Source organism: Bactrocera latifrons, unplaced genomic scaffold (assembly GCF_001853355.1).
Source record: "Bactrocera latifrons isolate USDA-ARS-PBARC rearing strain unplaced genomic scaffold, ASM185335v1 scaffold_32, whole genome shotgun sequence".
In the NCBI taxonomy this organism is placed as follows: Eukaryota; Metazoa; Arthropoda; class Insecta; order Diptera; family Tephritidae; genus Bactrocera; species Bactrocera latifrons.
The window spans coordinates 792,615-813,983 of record NW_017536852.1 but is presented as its reverse complement, the minus strand read 5'-3'; the positions used below and the strand labels follow the sequence as shown (position 1 = coordinate 813,983).

Below are 21,369 nucleotides of genomic sequence, written 5' to 3'. Positions count from 1 at the left end.
AATATTAAATTGTTTATAAAAAAAAAATTTTTATCTACTCTTAACAAGTAACGTTTAAAAATTATAAACTTTAATATAATTCTTAATTTTGGCTGTTGAAATTTTTGTTTCTGTAGCTGAGCAGCTTAAGATCGCAACGCTTAAAACTGCCTTTTATGACTCGGCTAATTCCACTCGTTCGCGGATTGCGCCCGGCGCGTCGGTTGGGCGGGAGGAGGGTAATCGTTGGGTATTATTATTATTATTATATTATTATATACAGATATAACCATTTTTTACTCAAGACTAAAATTTTATTGCAATATGAGTGTATAATAACCCATATGTAACCATTTCATAACCAAAACTCAAAAATTATTTCTCCAATATGAGTGTATGATAACCAATATATAACCATTTGCTGACGATATATATTATATATTTTTGAGGCCTACCAAGAAATTATGATTTCCATTTGCCATTCTGCGCCATGTTACTATGTTACCAAGTTCATTAACATTGTAGATAATTTTTTTTAACAATTTTCGCAGTGATAAATGTGTAGTAATATATAATACAATAGTTCATTGTTATTGCTTAAAGAAATTAATTCAGTTAGTTATTGTTTTTGTTACTGTTTAGAATGAACTTGTTTAGGAAACAGTCTTTAATTGCTTATTGGGGTTCATTTCGGATATACATTTCGGCTTAGCGTACCCGAATATCAAAATGCAAAATCAATGAGATTTATGCAATAGTTCATTGTTGCTGTTGTTGTTAAGAATAAAGAAATTTATACACTAGTTAATTGTTGTTGTTGCTGTTTAGAATAAAGTTGTTCAAGAAACAGTCTCTAAACGCTTATTGGTATGTTCTTTCAATGCAAGTAACAAGCTTGCTGTTTTCTGTTTTTTATACTCTCGCAACAAAGTTGCTAAAGAGAGTATTATAGTTTTGTTCACATAACGGTTGTTTGTAAGTCCTAAAACTAAAAGAGGTCTCTTATACACATCTAGATGTGTATAAGAGACAGGTACATACACACATTACATAAATGTGTAAAGAGCGCAGCTAAGCATGGATGATTTATTTTATTTTAATATTTTTTTAATATTAAATATTTTTCTCACTGCTTTATTAAATTTTATTTCTATTGAAATTCTTCAAGATCTGCAACCATATTGACATATTCTCTAAGCAAACAGTTTCATGCAAGTATTTTATATGCTTAAATGCCACAATAATGAGAAAATTTAGAAGAAAACTATGCCACTATTGTTAAGCTACATATCGTCACCTAAAATGTAAAACAACGTATCATCAAAAAACCGAAATTAATTTTTTTATTGCTTACGTTTCACTACATCATATTATATATCCGACATAATCAATGTTCCTTCAGGTGTTCCGCAAGGTAGCCATCTTGGTCCAATTCTGTTCTCGTTATTTATTAATGGCATATCATCTGTTGTTAAGTTTTGAAACGTTTTATTATATGCTGACAATGTAAAACTTTTTAAATCATTCACCTCAAATAGTGAAAGATGTCAGTNGCAAGCTGTAACTTGAGTAAAAATTGAGATATCATGATGAAACTTGATACACGTATTTCTTGGCTCCATAAGAAGGTTAAGTTCGAAGATGGGCAAAATTGGCCCACTGCCACGCCCACAAAATGGCGGAAACCGAAAACCTATAAAGTGTCATAACTAAGCCATAAATGAAGATACTACAATGAAATTTGGCACAAAGGATCGCATTAGGGGGGGCACACTTGGACGTAATTTTTTTTTTTGAAAAGTGGGCGTGGCCCCGCCCCCTACTAACTTTTTTGTACATATCTCGAAAACTACCATAGTTATGTCAACCAAACTGTATAGAGTCGTTTCTTTTAGGCATTTCCATATACATTTCAAAAATGGAAGAAATCGGATAATAACCACACCCATCTCCCATACAAAGGTTATAATGAAAATCACTAAAAGTGCGTTAACCGACTAACAAAAAACGTGAGAAACACTAAATTTTACGAAAGAAATGGCAGAAGGAAGCTACATCGAGTCTTTTTTTTAAATTGAAAATGGGCGTGGCGTCGCCCACTTATGGACCAAAAACCATATTTCAGGAAGTACTCAACCGATTTCAATGAAATTCGGTATATAATATTTTCTTACCACTCTGATGACATGTACCAAATATGGGTGAAATCGGTTCACAACCTCGCCTGAAATCTCGATTATCACTTTATCATGCGAGAGTATAAAATGTTCGGGGACACCCGAACTTAGCCCTTCCTTACTTGTTATTTTATGATATCACTCACTATTAAAGATAAAGATACAGCGACCTGAAGTTCTTCTTGAAGAATTGAAAAAGCGTATATGTAAACCTACCTCGTGGTAGGTTTCAGCATTAATTCACACACTTCTGAATGATTTCAAATGGCAGAAAAAGTTATAGCATAGCGGAAAATGAGTGAAACTTTCAAAGAAACAAAAAAAAAAAAAAACAAGAAATAACAAAAATGTTAGTATTGACAATTTTTGTCGATCTATTATATTTTTTTATTTGTATAAGAAATATTCTCTAAGTTACCTACACTTTTTTACTTTATGTATATGTGCATGTATTTTATTATTTATTTATTTATTTATAATTTGTAAAATAATAATACAATTATTATTATACATTAAACATAAGGAGCACTAGSTACAGAGGCTTTCAGCTCACGGATTTAATATAAACGACTTAAATAATAAAGATGGAACCTTCCATTTAAGAATTATTTACAAGCAATAACATGTATTTTATCACTAACAATTTATATATGGGAAATTTTTAATTTCAGAAAAATCTTCCATTGGATATCATCTCAACGATATATTTGCCGTCTGCCTGTTTTTATCGCGCTCCCTGAAGGGTGGCATACTTAAGCTAGACTCTTCATTTACTAAGGTCACATTAAATTATCATTAAAAGCGCATTCGTGGTCACGCAAAACCATACTTTTGGTTATTTTCGGACTTTTTCGTTCGTTAGGGATTTTCTCCAATTTTGGTTTTAGTATGCATAAAAAACTACATTATATTATCTAATTATAATTAGAGTTTTTAATTTATTCGCTTAATGAGTATAACACAAATTAGCTTTTCTGTGCTTAAACAAAAGCGGCCGACGTTATTGTTTTTAAAGTGATGCACCAACTAAACTTCGTGTTTTAATTAAAAAAAAAAACATATGTTAATTTCAATTATAGTGCAAATGAAATTAAATTAATAAAATAAAAAAATATAATTTTTTCATCGCATGTCAGTCTCTTACATTTCGAGCTCATTTTGTTAAGCTCACTATCTTTCAATTGATTTATCTATAGCTGAATGTGTTTTGTTTTTAATTTTTAATATTTTTGATTAATAACATGTCATTAACTTATTTCTAAATAAGAATTTCTATACTGCAAAAGTACCGATATGCACAATATTGGAAATTTTTGAGTGGTGAGGTATGCGTGGCCACGAGTTTATGTAGCATACAATTTTCATTTATCGCTGTCAGATATAACCAATACATAACCAATATATAACCATTTTATAACCAAAACTCAATTTATTTCGATATTGGTTTCTATTGTACTGTTTTTCCTTCGCATGTAAACTTATGAAAAGTGATGTTACGTTATTTCGCATTCTAGGTGGCGTTATATTAAAGCACACTTTCATCTTAATTGAAACCCAACTTGTTACGCCTTTTTGACATGTTTGGCATAAATCTGTGCGTTTAATTTTTAATTTAGTGCTTCTGCAGTTAATATGGTTATACAATATAACTTATCTATATATATAAAAGAAAGTTGTTGTTAGTTACACCATTTATAACACAAGAACAGCTGAACTGATACGGCTGAAAATTGGTGGGGAGGTAGTGTAGACCAGGGTAAGGACATAAGCTACCTTTCATTTCTTTATATTAGAATTCAATACAACTCATAAATACAAAAATTTTACTTTAAATCACAAGCATTTGTTCAAAATTCATGTTGGTAGGAATCATTTGAACGTATGTGTACAATACTAAACAGATCCTTCCCCAAAAATAATACAATTGCTAAGTAATTGGAATAGTATAAAAGAACTGCAACCAAATATGCAGTGAAATAGATTATAACTGGCTCAGTAATCAATTGTTGAGTATGTATTATACCACGTTCATCTCAAAAGACTGACGTCATAACCTTTCCAGTCGCCTTATTCGTCTTTCCACGCTTTAGAACCGGTTCATCATGTGCAGTCCACTAGAATGGCTTTTTATTGCACTCCAGTGGGAAATGATGGAGCTATGTTTCTATTGTCACACACCGTCGCAAAAGTGCGGTTTTATTACGATTAAAGAGAATTCAAACAGCTCTCAGAATCACTTATTCGTTATTTTGTGGGATTATGAACTTGCGAGGCACCCTTTCGCTTCTTTAGAGCATCATGGTCCTCGTTGCTCATTTCGCCTGCACCAGCTTAGCAAATATCTTTTTAACGGTGGACTTCCCAGAGCCCAAATTCAACAGTATTTTTCCCAAAATAGCAATGCTTTATTAACACATGAAATGCTTTATGATCCATTTTTTTGTAAACGAACACAAGTTCCTTCACAAAAATTCTATATCTCATTAACTCATAGTTATAATCCAACTAATAGAAATCATATAAATGGTAGTAGTAATACTATCTATGTATCAGCCACAGTGAAGCGTGGATGGGTCCCCTAGTATTACATAAATTCAATATTTTAGAAGTAACTGGCGCCTAGGAGTCACTGATTAACGAGCTGATCATTAAACAGACATTTTGATTGATTTGAGTGTGAAGGAAGGAGCGGTGTATTACATCCATTGCAATTGCCCTCTGCAAAGGTAGTTAATATACGTAATAACGGTAATTTGAAGCTATATGCAGCAACTCAATACCTTGGTGGGTGCAATCCCTGGTGCGACTTAATTCACAAAGCATTTCGTCTATGAATAGAGCGACGGTAATTTTGGCATATTTTGCTTTTGTGGCAAGCCTGTCAGTCTAATCAATTATTATCTCGGTAAATCAATACGTTTGTCAATATGTGTTTTCACTTAAATACTTGAAGTTAAGGCAGGTTAATGTACATTAGATAACCGAGTTTGCTTTGGCTGTGAAAAAGAAAGAGAGGGATATAAGTGGTTTAAGAAAGTGTGGAATTGAAAATATTGGTTAGTCGAAAAAGTCTTTCCGTATTTCTAATCAAACGTCAACTTATTTTTTTTTAAATTTATAATGAACTTTAATAAACCAAATATGTACCATTTTGGTAGACCACTTTTTACCATCTTTTCCACCAGAGACATTATTCCATCAGTGTAAAAATTTTCTGGTTTCTCGGCGAAAAACTGCAGCAAATAATTTTCATACGTTTCTCTTGAAACTAACTTTACGCCATTAAGGGAATTATCCATTGACCGAAACAGATGGCAATCTGAAGGTGCAAGGTCAGGGCTATATGGTGGATGGATCAAAACTTTCCAGACAAGCTCGCCCAGTTTTTGACAAGTTATCAATGATAAGCGTGGACTAGCGTTGTCCTGATGGAAGACGAAGCACTTTCTATTGATCAGTTCTGACATTTTTTTTCGATTGCTTGCTTCAATCTTATGAGTTGTTGACAGTAGAATCAATCATTCAATCAGACTGGAGCAGTTCATAGTGGATGATTCCTTTCCGATTTCACCACAAACTCAGCCGGAAAGAAATTTAAATTTAAATTGGATAGTCCAGCATACGTATTTTCCTGGACATATGTATTACATCTAAAACCTTTTCACTATATGACATAATAAATCCATTAATTAAGATTAATTTTCCAATTTATAGTTTCCAAGACACTTTTCGGTCGACGTTCACAAAAACTTTCCCGGCGAGCTTTAAGATTATTTAGTATTTCTTCAAAGCTTTTATCCATTATAAGTTGCCGTTTTTTGTATCTACAAATATTACTTACATAATTTTTGCCTCGCTGAGTTTGGGAAATTTAGAATGTATGACAAAAAAATTGTTAAAATGTATTATTGTAATTTTTTTTAACAACCTTTGATTTTCTTTTCAAAATATTATAATACTAAAATCTGTAAATAGTGTCTTGCATATTTTGGATGGGTGCCTTAATGTATAATTGTGGGTTCAGTTTAATTAATTTCGAATCCTTTTATTTCTACAAATATTTACTTATTACTTTAGTGGTAAATTGAATTTAATAATTACTTATTATTATAACTGAAAGAAAAGAGAGTTCACTTTTTCTCGAAAATTTCGATTTTCCGATTACAAAGGATACCCCTTAGCTATTGAAAGTTCAAATTCATGTTTGAAAGTTTATTAATAGGGGTTCTGTAAACTCATATCTTAAATATATCTACGCTTATATTAACCTAGTGCAAATGACATATTTCACATATTTGATAAACCATTATTTATTTATTGTTATTGGCTATTTGTGATGTTGATTTCTTGATCAAATTTATTACTCATTGATATAAGCTGGTTGGAAATATTATTTCTAAGCTAAGCTAAAATTTTATAAAAGTGTTTTATGGAAAATATTTTTTTCCTATTTATCAAGACATTTTTATTGCTTCTTGCCGCTTTATTTAAAAATAATTATTAGGCAAATATATTAGAAAATGGTAAAATATATGTGTGTACATTGGGAAGGAAAAAATAACTGTTTTCAATTAATAAAACATCACAAAAACAATGAATTGCTATAAAACATAAATGCAAATTTATATTGCAGGCAATATAATTTTTTTTTTTTTTTTTTTGTTTTTTGTAAGTGAAGCATCGCTTAAACCTTAATAAATTTTAATGAACTATACCTGATGAAAAATTCATAAATTTCAAATTTAAATATTTTTTAACATTTACTATTTACTTTACTCTCAATTTCAAATAATTTCATTTTAATCGTCTATCACGTTTTAAAATTAAATTTTTTAATTTAGCTATTTTTTTATATAATGCTGTTAGGGGAAGATGAGTAGCAAATTGGTTAGGTTTTAAATTACTTTAATCATACACAGTTAAAATGCCGAAGAAAGCGAATTTTAAAGAATTTCTCTTTGAAATATTTAGATATATTGATTCAAAATTGTGTACACATATTATTGTAACTATCAACTGTATTTAAGATTTTATTAGTAAAAATATTTATTTGAAAAGGAACTACAGCTGATCTCCGGGAGCTACTCTCCAAAAAAGTCTTTAGCGGTGAACATTATTTCTCTGAACTGGATACTCTGAAAATAAAAAAGTAATTTTTAAAGTAATTTTAAATCTACTAATTAGTCGAATAAAGTTTTTTGACAAAATCGCGTTTTATCAAACAAAATAAAATTTCCATCAAAATTTCAATATTAAATTGTTTATAAAAAAAAAATTTTTATGGGTAAGAAAAAGTCTTTGGTTATTTAAAAAAAGTATATTTATGAAGCTCTTGTTAAAATTTGAAACTAATCGGTTTGGCCGTTTACTAGTAGTGGTGGTAGCCGACTTTGAAAGCACCATTTTGAGAAAACCGCGTTTAAAGTTTGGCCCTGCGCCTTTAAAGCACTCTGAAAAGTATTTTCAACTTTGAGTGTAATTTTCGAAAAAAAAAAACGATATGAAATGTTTTGTGTGTACTATTTTTAAATATACTATATGTACGTTAAGAAAATAAAATTAAAAAAAATCGATTTTTTGAAAATTCTAACTGTATATAATCACTTAATAATTATGTTTAAAAAAATAAAACAGAACAATTACTTCTTTTTAGAATGAAAACATAAAAACGAATGTATTTAAGGAAATTAATAAAGTTCTAAGTCGCCCAGAACATTCAGTCTACCATATTTCGTCTTTCCAATTTACTGCTTGATTGTCAAAAGGAATCTAATATAATTTGCTTTTTCCTTCTATGTTCTGTTAGAAGTTGTTGACAAGTGGGTAAAACGTCTATGAAATTCCGTCTTACATCTGAACACCTTTAAGAAATTGCACCATCTTCAATAAATTCAATAAATTGGTACTAAATAATTTCTTCTTTAGTGTTGAAACTTATTTTTACAAAAGCCATCGAAAGTTCACTCAGTACTTTCATAATTTTACTTTCCTTCTTGCTCAGCTATTTGTTCGACGTCTTCCACATTTACTTGATTTAAACTGGTTTGTTTTGCTAATTTCATTATTTCTTACACTATTTCAACCGTAACGATAGAGTCTCCAATAACTTCTTATCTTTTAAAGTTCTTTCTGTTATCTTATTCCAAAAATGTTTTATGTTTTCTACAACATTCATGGCATTATAGTTCTTCCGAAATTCTTTTCTTGATTGCTTCTCTTCTCCGTCCTTCTTGCCAAACATTTAGTTCAATGTTAGCCCGATGTAAAAGCCTTAAAATTGGAAATAACTCCTCGGTCTATTATTTGGATTAATATATGAATTTGTGTATTCGGATACAGAAATTTAGGGAATCACCAGATTGAAATAAATGACTGCTAAACTGAGACAGCGCTAAATGAAGCCGCGAGAAGCGGAGTTTTAAGGGGTCAGTAGGGTAGTCTGGCCCTTTTTTTTTACATTTTTTTTTTTCATAGAAATTTTTACTGTACAATAGTACTTTTTTCACATATCATGAGGTATATCGTGCAGTGTATAAACAAATTTTTTCGGATTTTTTTGATAACATCTGTCGAAGAAATGGCAGGGGGAATGAGATGCGTTTTTTCACTGGCGGACACAATTTCTCATGTTTGTATCATATGAAACACAAAACTCAATTTAATTTTAAAAAGTACGTGAATAGTTATCGTCCCCACTAGAACCACGAAAAAATGTTGAGAAAAAAAGAAAGAAATTAACGTTTTGTTTTTTTTCAGGGTTTTACATAAATTTTCTCATAACATTGTCAATAAATTATAAAAAATATAGGGACGTTTTGTATTAAAAAAAATTAAGCAAATCTTTGAGTAGTTCGACTGGAATCATGTCTGCCAGTTTAAAAAAGTGTGTTGTGAGAAAAACGCATTTAAAGTTTGAGGTGTGCAATCTGAGCGCTCCGAAAAAATATGACACTACTGACCCCTTAATCTTCCAACAGTTTATTTACTCGAGTTTGTGAAAGTGAAACAAATAAAAAACAGATATGATATTTATGTAATATATACAACATTTACAAATATAATAAACAGATTCGTTTTTACTCAATCAATCTACATCAATTGTACCTTTTTTTTTTTAATTATACCAGCTGATCGTTCGTCTTATCCCCATTTTTTCCGCCGAAGTATTGACACGTGTTTTATTTGTATTATGATTATTTGAATAATTTCCAAAAATTCGTATAATTTTCAGAAAAATCACAAATTCAATAAAAAGTAATCTAAACGTAATTTAGAACAGCCGTACTGTGTTTATGCAAAAACAAGAACAGTGTGTGTGTTAGTGTGTTTATGAAAAACAATAAAGGCTTCCAGGCAATTTATTTAAAATACAGGAGCTTAGCAATTACATACTGACATGTGTTTACACTAAGCTTACATAGGCTGTCGTTATTGCGGTAAATATTGGCATTTGTGTATTTGTTTTTACGATTATGCCGAAAAACGTGTCGTTTTCAATTAAAAACTTAATAAAAAACGCAAGAGAAACGTTTGTCAATTATGGAAAATAAATGCTTTTCATTCAATTGATTTGAATGTTTTAAAACTCTTCTATTAAAATGGAATTAAACTTAAATTCGGTCACGCTTTTTGCGATTACTTACAATTTGCCAACAAATTTCATATTTTCAATGGATGCAGTGATTTCAAATAGCTACGCGCCACCCGTCATTGAAAGCAAAGGCTTTGTAAATTTTTTGAAATTTCGAAAATAAATAAAAAAAAATTTTAACTCCACACTTCAAACTCGTAAGATTCAAAAGGGAAGACATATATTACAATATTATAAAATATTGAATATGAAGAATGAGAAACCTCTCTAAACAGTATAAATACAATATGAGTATATGTATTTCATCTGCAGACTAGTGCGGTCCACGCAAAAAATACCGCCAATGAAAAGAAGAAACGGTAGTCTTTCGATTTAAGTTCCTGCACCTGGAATGTCCGGTCGATTATTTGGGACCGTTGCCCAGCTGGTTGATGTCCTCGTTAGAGTAAAGGCTGACATCAACGCGAGAAACGTGACAAGGACTGAGGCGAGCAGGTCCTTGTGGTATTTACTCCAATTGCAATATATAAGAGCGCAAATTCGGTGTTCCCGAATCTCCCAATCTATTACGAGTTAACCAAACGATCAACTACCCGACCATGAAGAGATCGAAAAGCAATTACTGCTTTCTTCAGACTGTATAAGGAAGCGAAACAAATGGATCTGGTAGTGAACGAGGTCAAGGCGAAATATCTCCTGCCATCAAACCAACGTCGCTGTTGACTGTACACGCCGACGGAAGCAGAGGAATACCTCCATTTCGTTGGAATGACTAGGTGGAGATGTACCTGTCTACACTTTTAATCCGTAATTGTCGCAAAACAGCGAAAAGATAGAAATGTTTCATCGATCCACGCTGAAATGCAATCAACGAAAATTGTTTATCCTCGATCTCTACTACTACTACTCCGAATTCAGACTAATAGCATCGTATTGATACCTTTAACTTTTTTTCTTTGCATTCGTCCGCATATTTGTTTTTGAAGTGTGCACAACGACAACATGGAAGGCGATTTGACTTGTGGGTTGAGAAAGAGCAAGATTAATCGAAGAAGTATAGACTTTTGCGACTTTTTTTTTGCGATTAGTAATTGCAGCCAAAGACACCCTCGCAAGGCAAAGTGTGAGTAGATACCACAATGGATAATAAAATTGTTTATGTGGAATTGCTATCAGTCTGAAGAAGAACAGCTCAAATAGCTTTTCGTGTTGCTTCTGATACTATTTTAAATTCATTCACTACGAAAAAAATTACTTGGGAATAAGTGCATATAACAATAAACGCCTCATTAACTCAACTTAGGGGCGTATTCTAGTCTAGAGGCTCGAAATTCGATTAATAAAAAAGAAGCACTAATATTTTTACTATCCGTTTTTTTATAATTTGTTATTAAACTTAGAAGAGCACACAAAATAAATTTCAATAAACAAAAATTGTTGTTCATCGAGTTATGCGTCCTTGAAGGGTGGAAAAAGAGACCGTGTTCTCATCGCCATGACAGTTTCTTAATGAGTACGAATGTCGCTATGTCATGAAGCAGCAAACCTAAAAAAAAAAATATTGCATAAAATGGCGGCTACTCAAAAAAAAAGTTGATTTTTTCACTCATTTTTCAATTTTGTCGATTTTTTTAAAAATATTATAAAATTAAAATTTTTATTCTTTGTTGCTTCTAGTGATAGATATATATTTAAAAAATATTCATGCCAAATTTCAAATAAATCGACTGATTAGAACTTGAAATATTGTGGCAACCGCATCAAAAAAAAGGAGTTTTGAGAAAAACGCGTTTAAAGTTTTACGTTAAGTTTCGGACAGCGTAATAGACAGAGAGGTAGTTAGCTCAACCGGTCTAGTTTCCACGTCACTAACTTTGAAAAAAATTTGAGTTTTGAAAAATCCTTTTAGGGAGATATTTTTGAATCAAATCAAAACTATTGAATTACGAAAAAAAAAGTTCGGTTTTTTCTAATTTCTAGACTAGAATACCCCCTTAAATAGAAGCCTTGCTGTGTTTTTCAGCAGCCTTTCGGTGTACTCGTATGTCCGTCAAGAATAGAGTGCAAATAATGTGGTAACAGGATTCTGAAAAAATAAACTCGTTTCACCGTCTCATGTGTGAAACACAATGCTAGCGACAGACTGCAGCAGCACGACAGTGAACTGAAAATGGCGTTGTGAATCCTACTACAAGAACGTTTGTGAGGGTGCAGCAACATAAAAATGGCCAGCATGTACACAAAACAACGCAGTTGTCCATTTTGCATGTACACAATTTCGTTGTGGCCATACTAATACCTTGCACTTCAATGAAATTTTAATATTTTGTTCAAAGTAAAATTTTTAAGCAAAAAATAAGTAAATAGGTAAATTTGTTTGTTTTAAATTATAAAAATAAAATTTAAATATTAAATTATAAATAAATTAATGTTTGTTTTAAATAATATAGGTAAATTTGTTTGTTATAAATTATTATTATAAATGATGTAACAGAGCTATTTTATGCTTTTATTTGTAAAATAACGTTAGGTTTTTTAGAGCTTGGAGTAATTTTACATTTTACATATTAATGGCATCACCACTCTACCTCATCTCTCTATCTTCCATTCTACTGTCAACTCTACTGTCGTCCAACTGTCGGCCTGCCGTCGTGTAGTCGTGCAGCTTTCAAAATAGGTCCGTCCATAAGAACGTGTGTATTTTAATATTTGACAGATGTCGTTTGCAGTCTGTCGCGAGCATTGTATTCAACACATCATGAGTATTTTCATGATTACACTATACCAAAATGTATGTATAAGATAAAATCGTAAAACTTTTTAGATTCTATAAATATCTTAACCCACAGACCGCCTTGACCGACTTGCGCCACATTTGCTTGCCACCGTAGCATTTGCGGGCAATCGTGCGCGCCTAATTATACATTCAACACCGTCACTGGTGTCTGGCAACTTCAAAGTCGAAACAACAACTTTGGCAAAGAAAAGTGAGAAACGAAAAGTAGAAATATTGAATAGCACAAATTTAACTTTCAGTAACTGCTTTAAATTTTGATCGCAAGCCGAAGCATATATTTTGGCGTAGTACGAAATAAAGAGCAAATATTTCGTGACTCCCGAAAAATGGCATATTTGCGTGCAAATATTCGGGCATAAATATTCCATATGCTTAACTGCACAAATTTTTCAGCGCGATTTTAAGTAAGTAATCAATTTATTTAAGACGTGCCTCCTTTACTGCCAGCTGTGCTGAATCTGGGCGTATTTCACGAATGGATTTCCGTAAGGGTTGGCGGTGACTTGTATTTATGGCAATCAGCCGCCGAACAGAAAGCGGCAAAGTTGCCAATTTTTCACCACATTTTCTTTCCCTTCGCAGGCAAACAAAGTAGAAATTGAAAAATTCCACACATTTTCATTGGTGAAGAAGCCAAGCAGCTGAGCTGCCGCGGAATGGGTAAACGTGACGCTCAGCACTTCTGCGGTATTTGTATCAATTTGGCTTCGATCAAACGAGTTTTCAATGTGCAAAGCTGCTTTGAAAATTAATACGCATACACAGCTGTTTACAGTTACTCCACGCCGCCGCAGGCTATAAACTTACGCTGACAATGCGCTTACAAAATGAACACAGTGATTTGTGTTTATGCTTTTCATAAGTGCGCGAATGAGCGTTTAAGCGCAGCTGACGCCACAATAGATTTATAAATCGTAGTGATTTGTAGCACTCAATTGCTTCTCGCTCATCCATGCCGCAAACATATTTAATATTTACAAATCTGTGTGTGTTTGGTGTTGGTTGGAGTGTAGCCGGCTGTTGGCAATGACTGTTTTTGCTGCATTGCGAGAGTTTTTCCCATGAATAAAACATAATTTACATAACGCAAGCTAATATTTGTTTATTTCTGTTAGTCAATTGCATATGTGTGCGTATTATATATATGTATATGTGTATGTCATTTACTTTTCATCACATATGAACTTTCGCAAAATGACAAAATATGTATAATATATAGTTTATGTTATACAAAAGTCACTTCACTTCATTGGAAGAAGAGAGAGTGTAGCCAGAAATGTTTGTCTTAGAACTTATGAGAGAAGAAGACAGATTCAGCATAAACTCAGCATTAGGCGTCTCAATTTGGGCTACTTTAGCCATAAGAAACAGCATTTTATGCAAGAAACTAGGCATATGTTATGGTTTATCTCTAAGGAGATCAATTGCATATTTCAACCTGTTGAGGTTATAACCCCACATTGGCAACTGGGCATGCTGCATGTCTTATATTTGTTGCCAATACCCCTCTCTCTCTCTCTCTCTCTCTCTCTCTCTTCGTACTCCTTCTTCCTTGCAGAGCAGTAGTGAAGAGTTCAGGTCTTATCATGTTAGTCGGTGATTACACTGGGGAACAATGTGAAACTAAATTTTTGTTGCTTCCGATTTTACAGCTGTTTTCGAGTTATTTAGGCATGTTAAATTCAAATCCGAAGTCAGTTTTTTTCTATCATGTCAAGTCTTTTTGCTACAGCTTATAGTAATGAGACCACTCCCTGCAGTGTGCTGCTTAGGTCATAAAACGGGGTACGCTATTCTATAGACGAAAGTTTAATTTTTTTTTTTATTTGGAATAAGTGAATATCGCTGTAGGAGAATAGCAGAAACATTAGTCCATTTCTCATTCAAGCCTATTTAGCATATTTTAAAATGAAAATCGGTGATGAGCATAAAGCTTGGGATCCTCACAAGGTGTGCAAGCAGTGTGTCGAGAGTTTACGAATGTGGACTAAGGGAACACGTGATAAAATGCCATTTGGTATGCCAATGAGTTGGCGAGAGCACAGCGATCATTCAAGTGACTGTTATTTCAGTAAAGCGATTTGATCTCATAGGAGATTATTGCTTAAAGTGCCGCTTGACTATCTTTAAATGGTTATACGTTCGTAGTGATAGTTGCTTTGGACGTTTATTTCTATGCATCTTTGCCCTCAAAATGCCCGGAAAACTTCCTATAGGTATAGAGAGTTTGGCACGTCGCAGGACCTTTGCACAGACTCCCTCCGACGTTTTCGAGCGCTAAGTGTACCATTTCATTGTACTGTCACTAAGTAGTAGCTCTAGAGTGGAATCATTCAATTCAACCTTGCTGACAAGGGTAACTTTGTACTTCTTGATGAAGTTAACCCTTTTGTTATGCTGACCCTTGGGAGAAAGTCCAATCATACAATCAATTCAACAGTTTGGCGGCGTTGGCATGTAGCTATGTAGTAAACAAAATGTATTTCTCCTAGAGCATAGTCCATAAATCCTTAAAGTTAAATTAGTATATGAGTAAATTTTATTAAACAAGTTATCATGAAACATCTTGCCTACTGCTAAAACTTCATCTCCAAAGTCGATTGAAGAGTACTCTGTAACAAACACCTGATCAATAATAATATTATTGGATTTAAGACGAAAATGTGTGAAATACTTCAAATGCATATATGTTTATAATTCTACAATTCACTCTGACAAATGAGTCGAGTAAGTTGTAAACATTGTAAACATGAAAGCAAGATCTTTAATTTAAAGCTTTCCTTAGAGGAATAAAGTGTCAAAAGCACTTACAATTTAATGGCAAATTTTAGTAATCGCATGTAAGCCTTTCTGTGAAACAGCAGTAATTGCCTTATGCTTATATAAACGAGTGTGTACGTATATATGTGCCAGACATTAAGACAAAATGAGATTCAATTATCATAATTAGACAATTACAATTAAACATAGTGATTTGAAATTTGAAATTTTTTCAAAGAAAATAAAAAAAATTTTCTGAGAATAATAATTTTGTCGCGGGAATTTTTAAAGTTTGAAAAGCCAACTCTATTAATATGTGATGATTATTTTTGAGAAACGAAAATTAGTTGGTGAAATTTTAGTTTGAATGACAAAACGAAAATTCATATTTTAAATGTATGGGAACCCCCCCCCAAAAAAATAGCGACCTCTTAGAGTTAAGCTACAGCGCCTGGCTCGAGGGAGTATTTTTTGTTTGTGAGTCACTAACATTTGTGAGGGTAAGAGTTGAAAAAAATTAAAATAAAAATTGGAAGCACCCTAATATCTATTATAAATATCATTTGCACTTCAGGACAAGAACTCTTAAGCGATGAAGCAAAAAGTAACGTACACAACATGGTGTCCCACCGGAGTAGTAGTATTAGTAGTAATAATAGCAGTAGTAGTAGTATATATGCAGCTGCTACTCAAGTAAGTTTATAGGTATAAGTACTTTTACGTGGAAATTTATCATTTCGCGCTTCAAAAGCCATCAAACTAGTGACAGGAGTGTCTGCGGGCGTCGAAAGCGTCAACATTTTGACACGAGCCAACTGAAACAGCCTCTAGGTAGTGGAGGCGTGTCTTTTTCGCTAGAAATATTGCTGACATACACATATACATATATACAGAGCTAAGCAGACTTAAGGCATTAAAAGCGTGTTGATGCCAAAAATTGCTTGAATTGGTGTTTGTACGGCAAAAGAGGCTGAAGACGTCTTTGCACTGCAGCGCTAATCATATTTAATCAACGTAAGCCAGCAATCATTTCACAGCCGAATGATTTTGGAGCGTGAAATAGCCAATAAAGTTAAACCCAAAACGAGCCCGTTACGTTGCGCATCATCAGGCTTTAACTATTCTATATTATAATTGCGAAAACTTGTAAGCAACAAAGAGCTGCCTGCACGGATAATTTTAGAAGAAAAGTAGGCACTCCAGGAGCTGTTTGCCATTGACAGTAAAAAATATGAAGTTAACGCTATTTCAGGATTAAAGATGAAGGTGAAGGTACGCCTCCCACGCCTTAGTGTGGGAAAGCAACAAAATCACTTTAAATCAATAAATGTTAACTTTTTAAAGACGTCAGGGAATAAAATGTAAAATTTAGCTCTTTTTAAATAAGTGTTATAAGATTGGAATTTCTACAGCATTTTATACAAATATTGCCAGGATATAGTAGCTCAATTCAAAATTGTATTAATAATCGTTTCTTCGAAAAAATCATACAGTTTATTGCTTCCATTGAGAGTACAAAGAATTTTTTATAGACCGTCTTTCTAAATTTAGTAAGCTCTAAACATCATACAAGTATGTATAATGTAGATATGTAAATGTGGATTGCACGGCTACCTAGGGTCGATTGTGCCCTCATACATACTGTAAGGAAGAGCCAGTACTATTCATGATGATGCTGGAGTCTTTCCATATTCCTTACGTGTTCATACTTATCACAATGAGTATTGTAAGGGAGATCTGCAGTTGAATGCACCCTTCCATAATTTTTAAAAACTGTTTATTAGTCCTTTTGTTGCCACTTTTTGTGTCAAATCGGTCAACTTATTTTATAGTTGAAGGCATAGATTTACCAGTTTTATGATAGCGGCTCAAAGTATTCTCTTTAGATTCATACATTACCATCCATGAACATTCCTAGAATCAGCAAAGAAGATAACATAATTGACAAGCTGATTGGAAAGAGATCAGTGAATATGCTCTTGTAGTTGCCAATATAACATACGGTATACTATTTTATAAATGGCGAAGGCTGAGAACGTCTGAATGTTGAAGTATGGTAGGCGTTTGTTTCCGGTTTTCTCAGTTATTATCAATTGATTGTGTCCTTCCTGAAATAGCATTAACAAGTTTGTTAAATTAAAGTAGAAGCAGACCTTGAAGTCTATGAAAAATATATCCGCATACGATTCACAGTACATTTAGGAAACCATCATTACTAATAAAGGCGCCACATTTCTTAAAGTTCACACTCTATAGAATAAACTGACTTACTTAACTCGTATATCAAGCTCTAAACTTGTGAAACTTGTGTTCTTTGGTATAAATACTATCTGATCAAATTTGACTAGGACTGAAAACAAAATATATATTTTTAAACAATTTAGCACTTTTCTATCGCATTAAAAATACACTCCTTTTGACCTTACAACAAATCTTAATAAAATGTTTCATACAAATATTATGAGCCTCGGATGGCCGTCAGTGGCTTCGGCGAATTTAGGTTTTAGGGTTATGGTTAATGTTTGAAGCCCTATAATATTGGACAACTTTCAGCTTTATAGTAGGAGGAAGCATCAGAAACCATAGTGCGCAATTTTAATCCGCTAAGCCTAAACTACTCCCAACTGATATCTCTTCCACGGAACCACTGAAATAAGTATTAGTTCATGGAAGAGAGAAAGACTTTAAACCTCATCTAGCATACGGACTGCATGACGCCTAATATGCTGTATATGACTTAGCTTTGTCATGATTAGAGCTAACGCTTCGCTGACAGCTTTCCATTCCTCAGAGAGAACTGTACGACTAAGGTCGTGTTGGAATCGGAGCATATAGCTCTTAAGGCTCGTCCACTCAGTATTTGAGTTAGCTGAAGGTCTATGTCCTATATCCACGAAAGGAAGCCCGGCATCAGCTTTGGGTCCAACGTCTTTTGAGTGAAGTTTGCCACCATTTCTGTCACATTAGGATGGTTTTGGTTCTCTACTCTTTTTTTACGCCTACTGATCCAATCGCGCGAATTCGTATCCCTGGATGTCAATGGGCGGCATACTAGCTAGAACTGCAGCAGCGTCGCTTGATATCTTTCGAAAAGCACTTGTTATGCGTATAGCAGTGAGCCTATAATACCTAGCGTTTAGTTGTTTTGCATATGCTTTTATATCTAGTGCCCGTATCCATATGGGTTCTGCATACAAAATTACGGAACCATTGCCTCTGCTATTAAAGTTCGCCGACTGGAATGCACGCAGCCCTTATAGGCCATCATCATTGATAAAGTAAGAAATATTTTGTTTGATTTACCCGAAGTAAACCCCAGGTGTTCCTTAAATTTTATTTTGAAGTTCAATATTACTACCAAATACTTCAGCTGCGGCCATGAAATAATATCGTATTCTCCTATGGTAAGTGATACCCTTGCTTCCACCTTCGTTGTGCTTATGAGCAAGACTCCCATTTTCTGCTCAGTCAACTCTAAACTCATGGTTGCAAACCATTGACGCAGACCATTTATGCTATAATTGAATTTGAGGCGGAGACTATGCAGATATTTAGCTATTGCTACCACTATGAGGTCATCCATATAAGTGATTGTTTTCTCGTTTTTTGGTTGATGTATTCTTTACACCCCGTCGTGCATCAAGTTCCATAGTAGAGAGTGTGGGACCGATACTTATGGTGCTCCACTCGAGTTAGTGTAGCTCTGTGTGCCCCCATCCGTGTCAAATAGCAATCTCCTATTTTCAAAATAGATCATTGTAATAAAATATGCCATCTTTTACCACTTACTTTCACTTGGTGCGTCATAAAAAAAGAGGTCCACTTTTTTAAAAAGCCGTATTGTCTCCCTGATAATCCGCCGACTTTTTGGATTCGTAAGATCGATAACAGTCGTCTCTAGCGATGCATTTGATGAATCAAGGATCTTCAGTCACATTGTCAAGATTCTCCTCTGGGACATGTCCACGACCGCGTTTTTGCAAAATATTGAGGTTTGCTGGTAAGAATATAACGTTGAAACTCATCATACAAAAATATTAACAACCAATATGATTGAGCCGATCTATAAAAGATATTGAAATTCTCTGCTATTTCTTCAGATTTCCAAGCACAGTTCCTTTAACTTATTCGATGTTATCGTTGACGTCACGGCCTTCACCGAATGCCGTACCAAGAAGCTGTTTGAAATGTTAGAGCTACGTGTAATTCAAGCTTTGATGTTTCTACCAAAATCTTGATATATTATCATAACAGAAAGGGTTAAATCAGTATTAATAGATCAGCATCATCAAAAAAGGGTGTACTTGTATCTACTTCAGTAATCATGCGAGCGGTCTAGATTACTATGGCCATGTTGTACTTAAGTATGATGAGAGACAGCCTATCGATACTGTTTTATATAAAGTAAATAAACTCATTCCGAAATTGAGTTTTATAGCAAGTCATACTAATTTGAATTTGTATGCAGGCTTCATACTAAGAAAGATAGCACTCAGCCTCACGAAACTTAACATTTCAATATGCCTTCTGCACAGTTCAAGTTAAAGTAGGAAAGTGCTAATTGATGGTTGTATATAGCAGATTGCTACCTGAATGCACTTAATACTAACTTTTCATATGCCAGAAAATTACCTCCTCCAGTCTAATCAAAATACACTCAGTACCTGTCAGCCACGTTAATCATTCATAATTGAAAGGCAGAGTCTATAATTGCGCCACATTCATTAAATCACTTCCGATTATTATTTACGCTCGCTTTCGCTGCCAGTGAAATTGAAAGCGGAAAGGAGTTTATCACACAATTTAACTTTACTTGGCATCCATCTTTCATCAACGACCTTCGGCTGATGAAAGCGTGAAGCGTCTTCAATTTACATTTAAGTGTTTACGCTTGAGAATGTACACAACACCGATGCGTGTGAGTGCCACTCGGGCTTATGCACGTTTTCATGCCTTTTAATTCTTGGTCATTTCTGGTATTTGTGCAATATTAAATTCTTAATTCATGTCAATTTCAATTGCAGACGATATCGTTTCGACGCAGGCGATTGCAACCGCGGCTGTATCGCATAAGCGCAAGCTGCTGACGGCGACAGATGGACGTCGTCATTTGTATTGCCTGCGTTCCGGCTCGATAAAATCACTGAATCACAACAACAACGATCGCAACGGCGGTCTGGCCGGCAGTAGCAAGAGCACATCGACGTCCTCATCGATGACGGTGATTAATGTGCCGCAGCAGCAACGTTTCAAGCTTTATCAGCAGCGCCACCAAAGCCAACAGCAGCTACATCAGCACCAACAGCACCAGCAACAACAACAGCAGCTGCAAATATATATGCAGCAGCAGGATATCGAGCGAAGTAAATCAACGTCGACACCGAGTCTGCGGTTACACGATACCGCATTAAGGAGGTAAGGCCGTGGAAAAATATATTTATTCATATTATTTATTGTTGTACAAATTTCGGTGGTGGTAGGTATGCATATATGTAGCAGTAAATCGCATAGCTAGTATGAATCTAAATAAATTACACGCTTCCAAGTATGTGGGTCAAGTTACACAAAAGGTGCACAGTCTAGGTACACTTAATTCCGTATCAGCAATACCCGGGATCCCGTGATTTGCTTTATGCTTCAAAATCAAATTATTTCGATATCGTTACAATGGTGATCGCTGAATGCTAAATCGTCTCAAACAACGGAAGAACACCTTAACTTATCTTCCTTCCAAGGGAATTTTTCAAACTTGTTTGAAATGCGGGAAAATTACAGTAACTAAAATTTTTTTTTTACTTTGTAAAAATAAGAAATTCATGCTCTGATCACGAAATTTCGTGACTACAAAAATTATATTCCGAACATACAGACGTGTTCGAAATAATAAGAACAACCAAAGTGAATATCGAAATCATTGAATAAAATTTTCTCAGTAATATTTTATTGAACCTTTTCTTCTTAAAAAATTTATACATATTGTGAGTATTAAAAAAATTGAAAATCTGGTCATCAAATACGCACTAACTTTTTTGTACTGCAAATTTTGTTGCATTGGGTCTTAAACA

The 21,369-nt window shown here is 33.8% G+C and overlaps 1 protein-coding gene across 1 annotated transcript in view; it reads left to right on the top strand.

The window, feature by feature from the left end:
* Window positions 1–21,369, top strand: part of LOC108970976 — a 100,299-nt gene that overhangs the window by 75,152 nt on the left and 3,778 nt on the right. Inside the window, exon 4 of the mRNA XM_018936730.1 lies at window positions 20,329–20,719. Coding sequence (XP_018792275.1) covers window positions 20,329–20,719 — 391 coding nt within the window. The remainder of the gene's footprint in view (window positions 1–20,328; window positions 20,720–21,369) is intronic.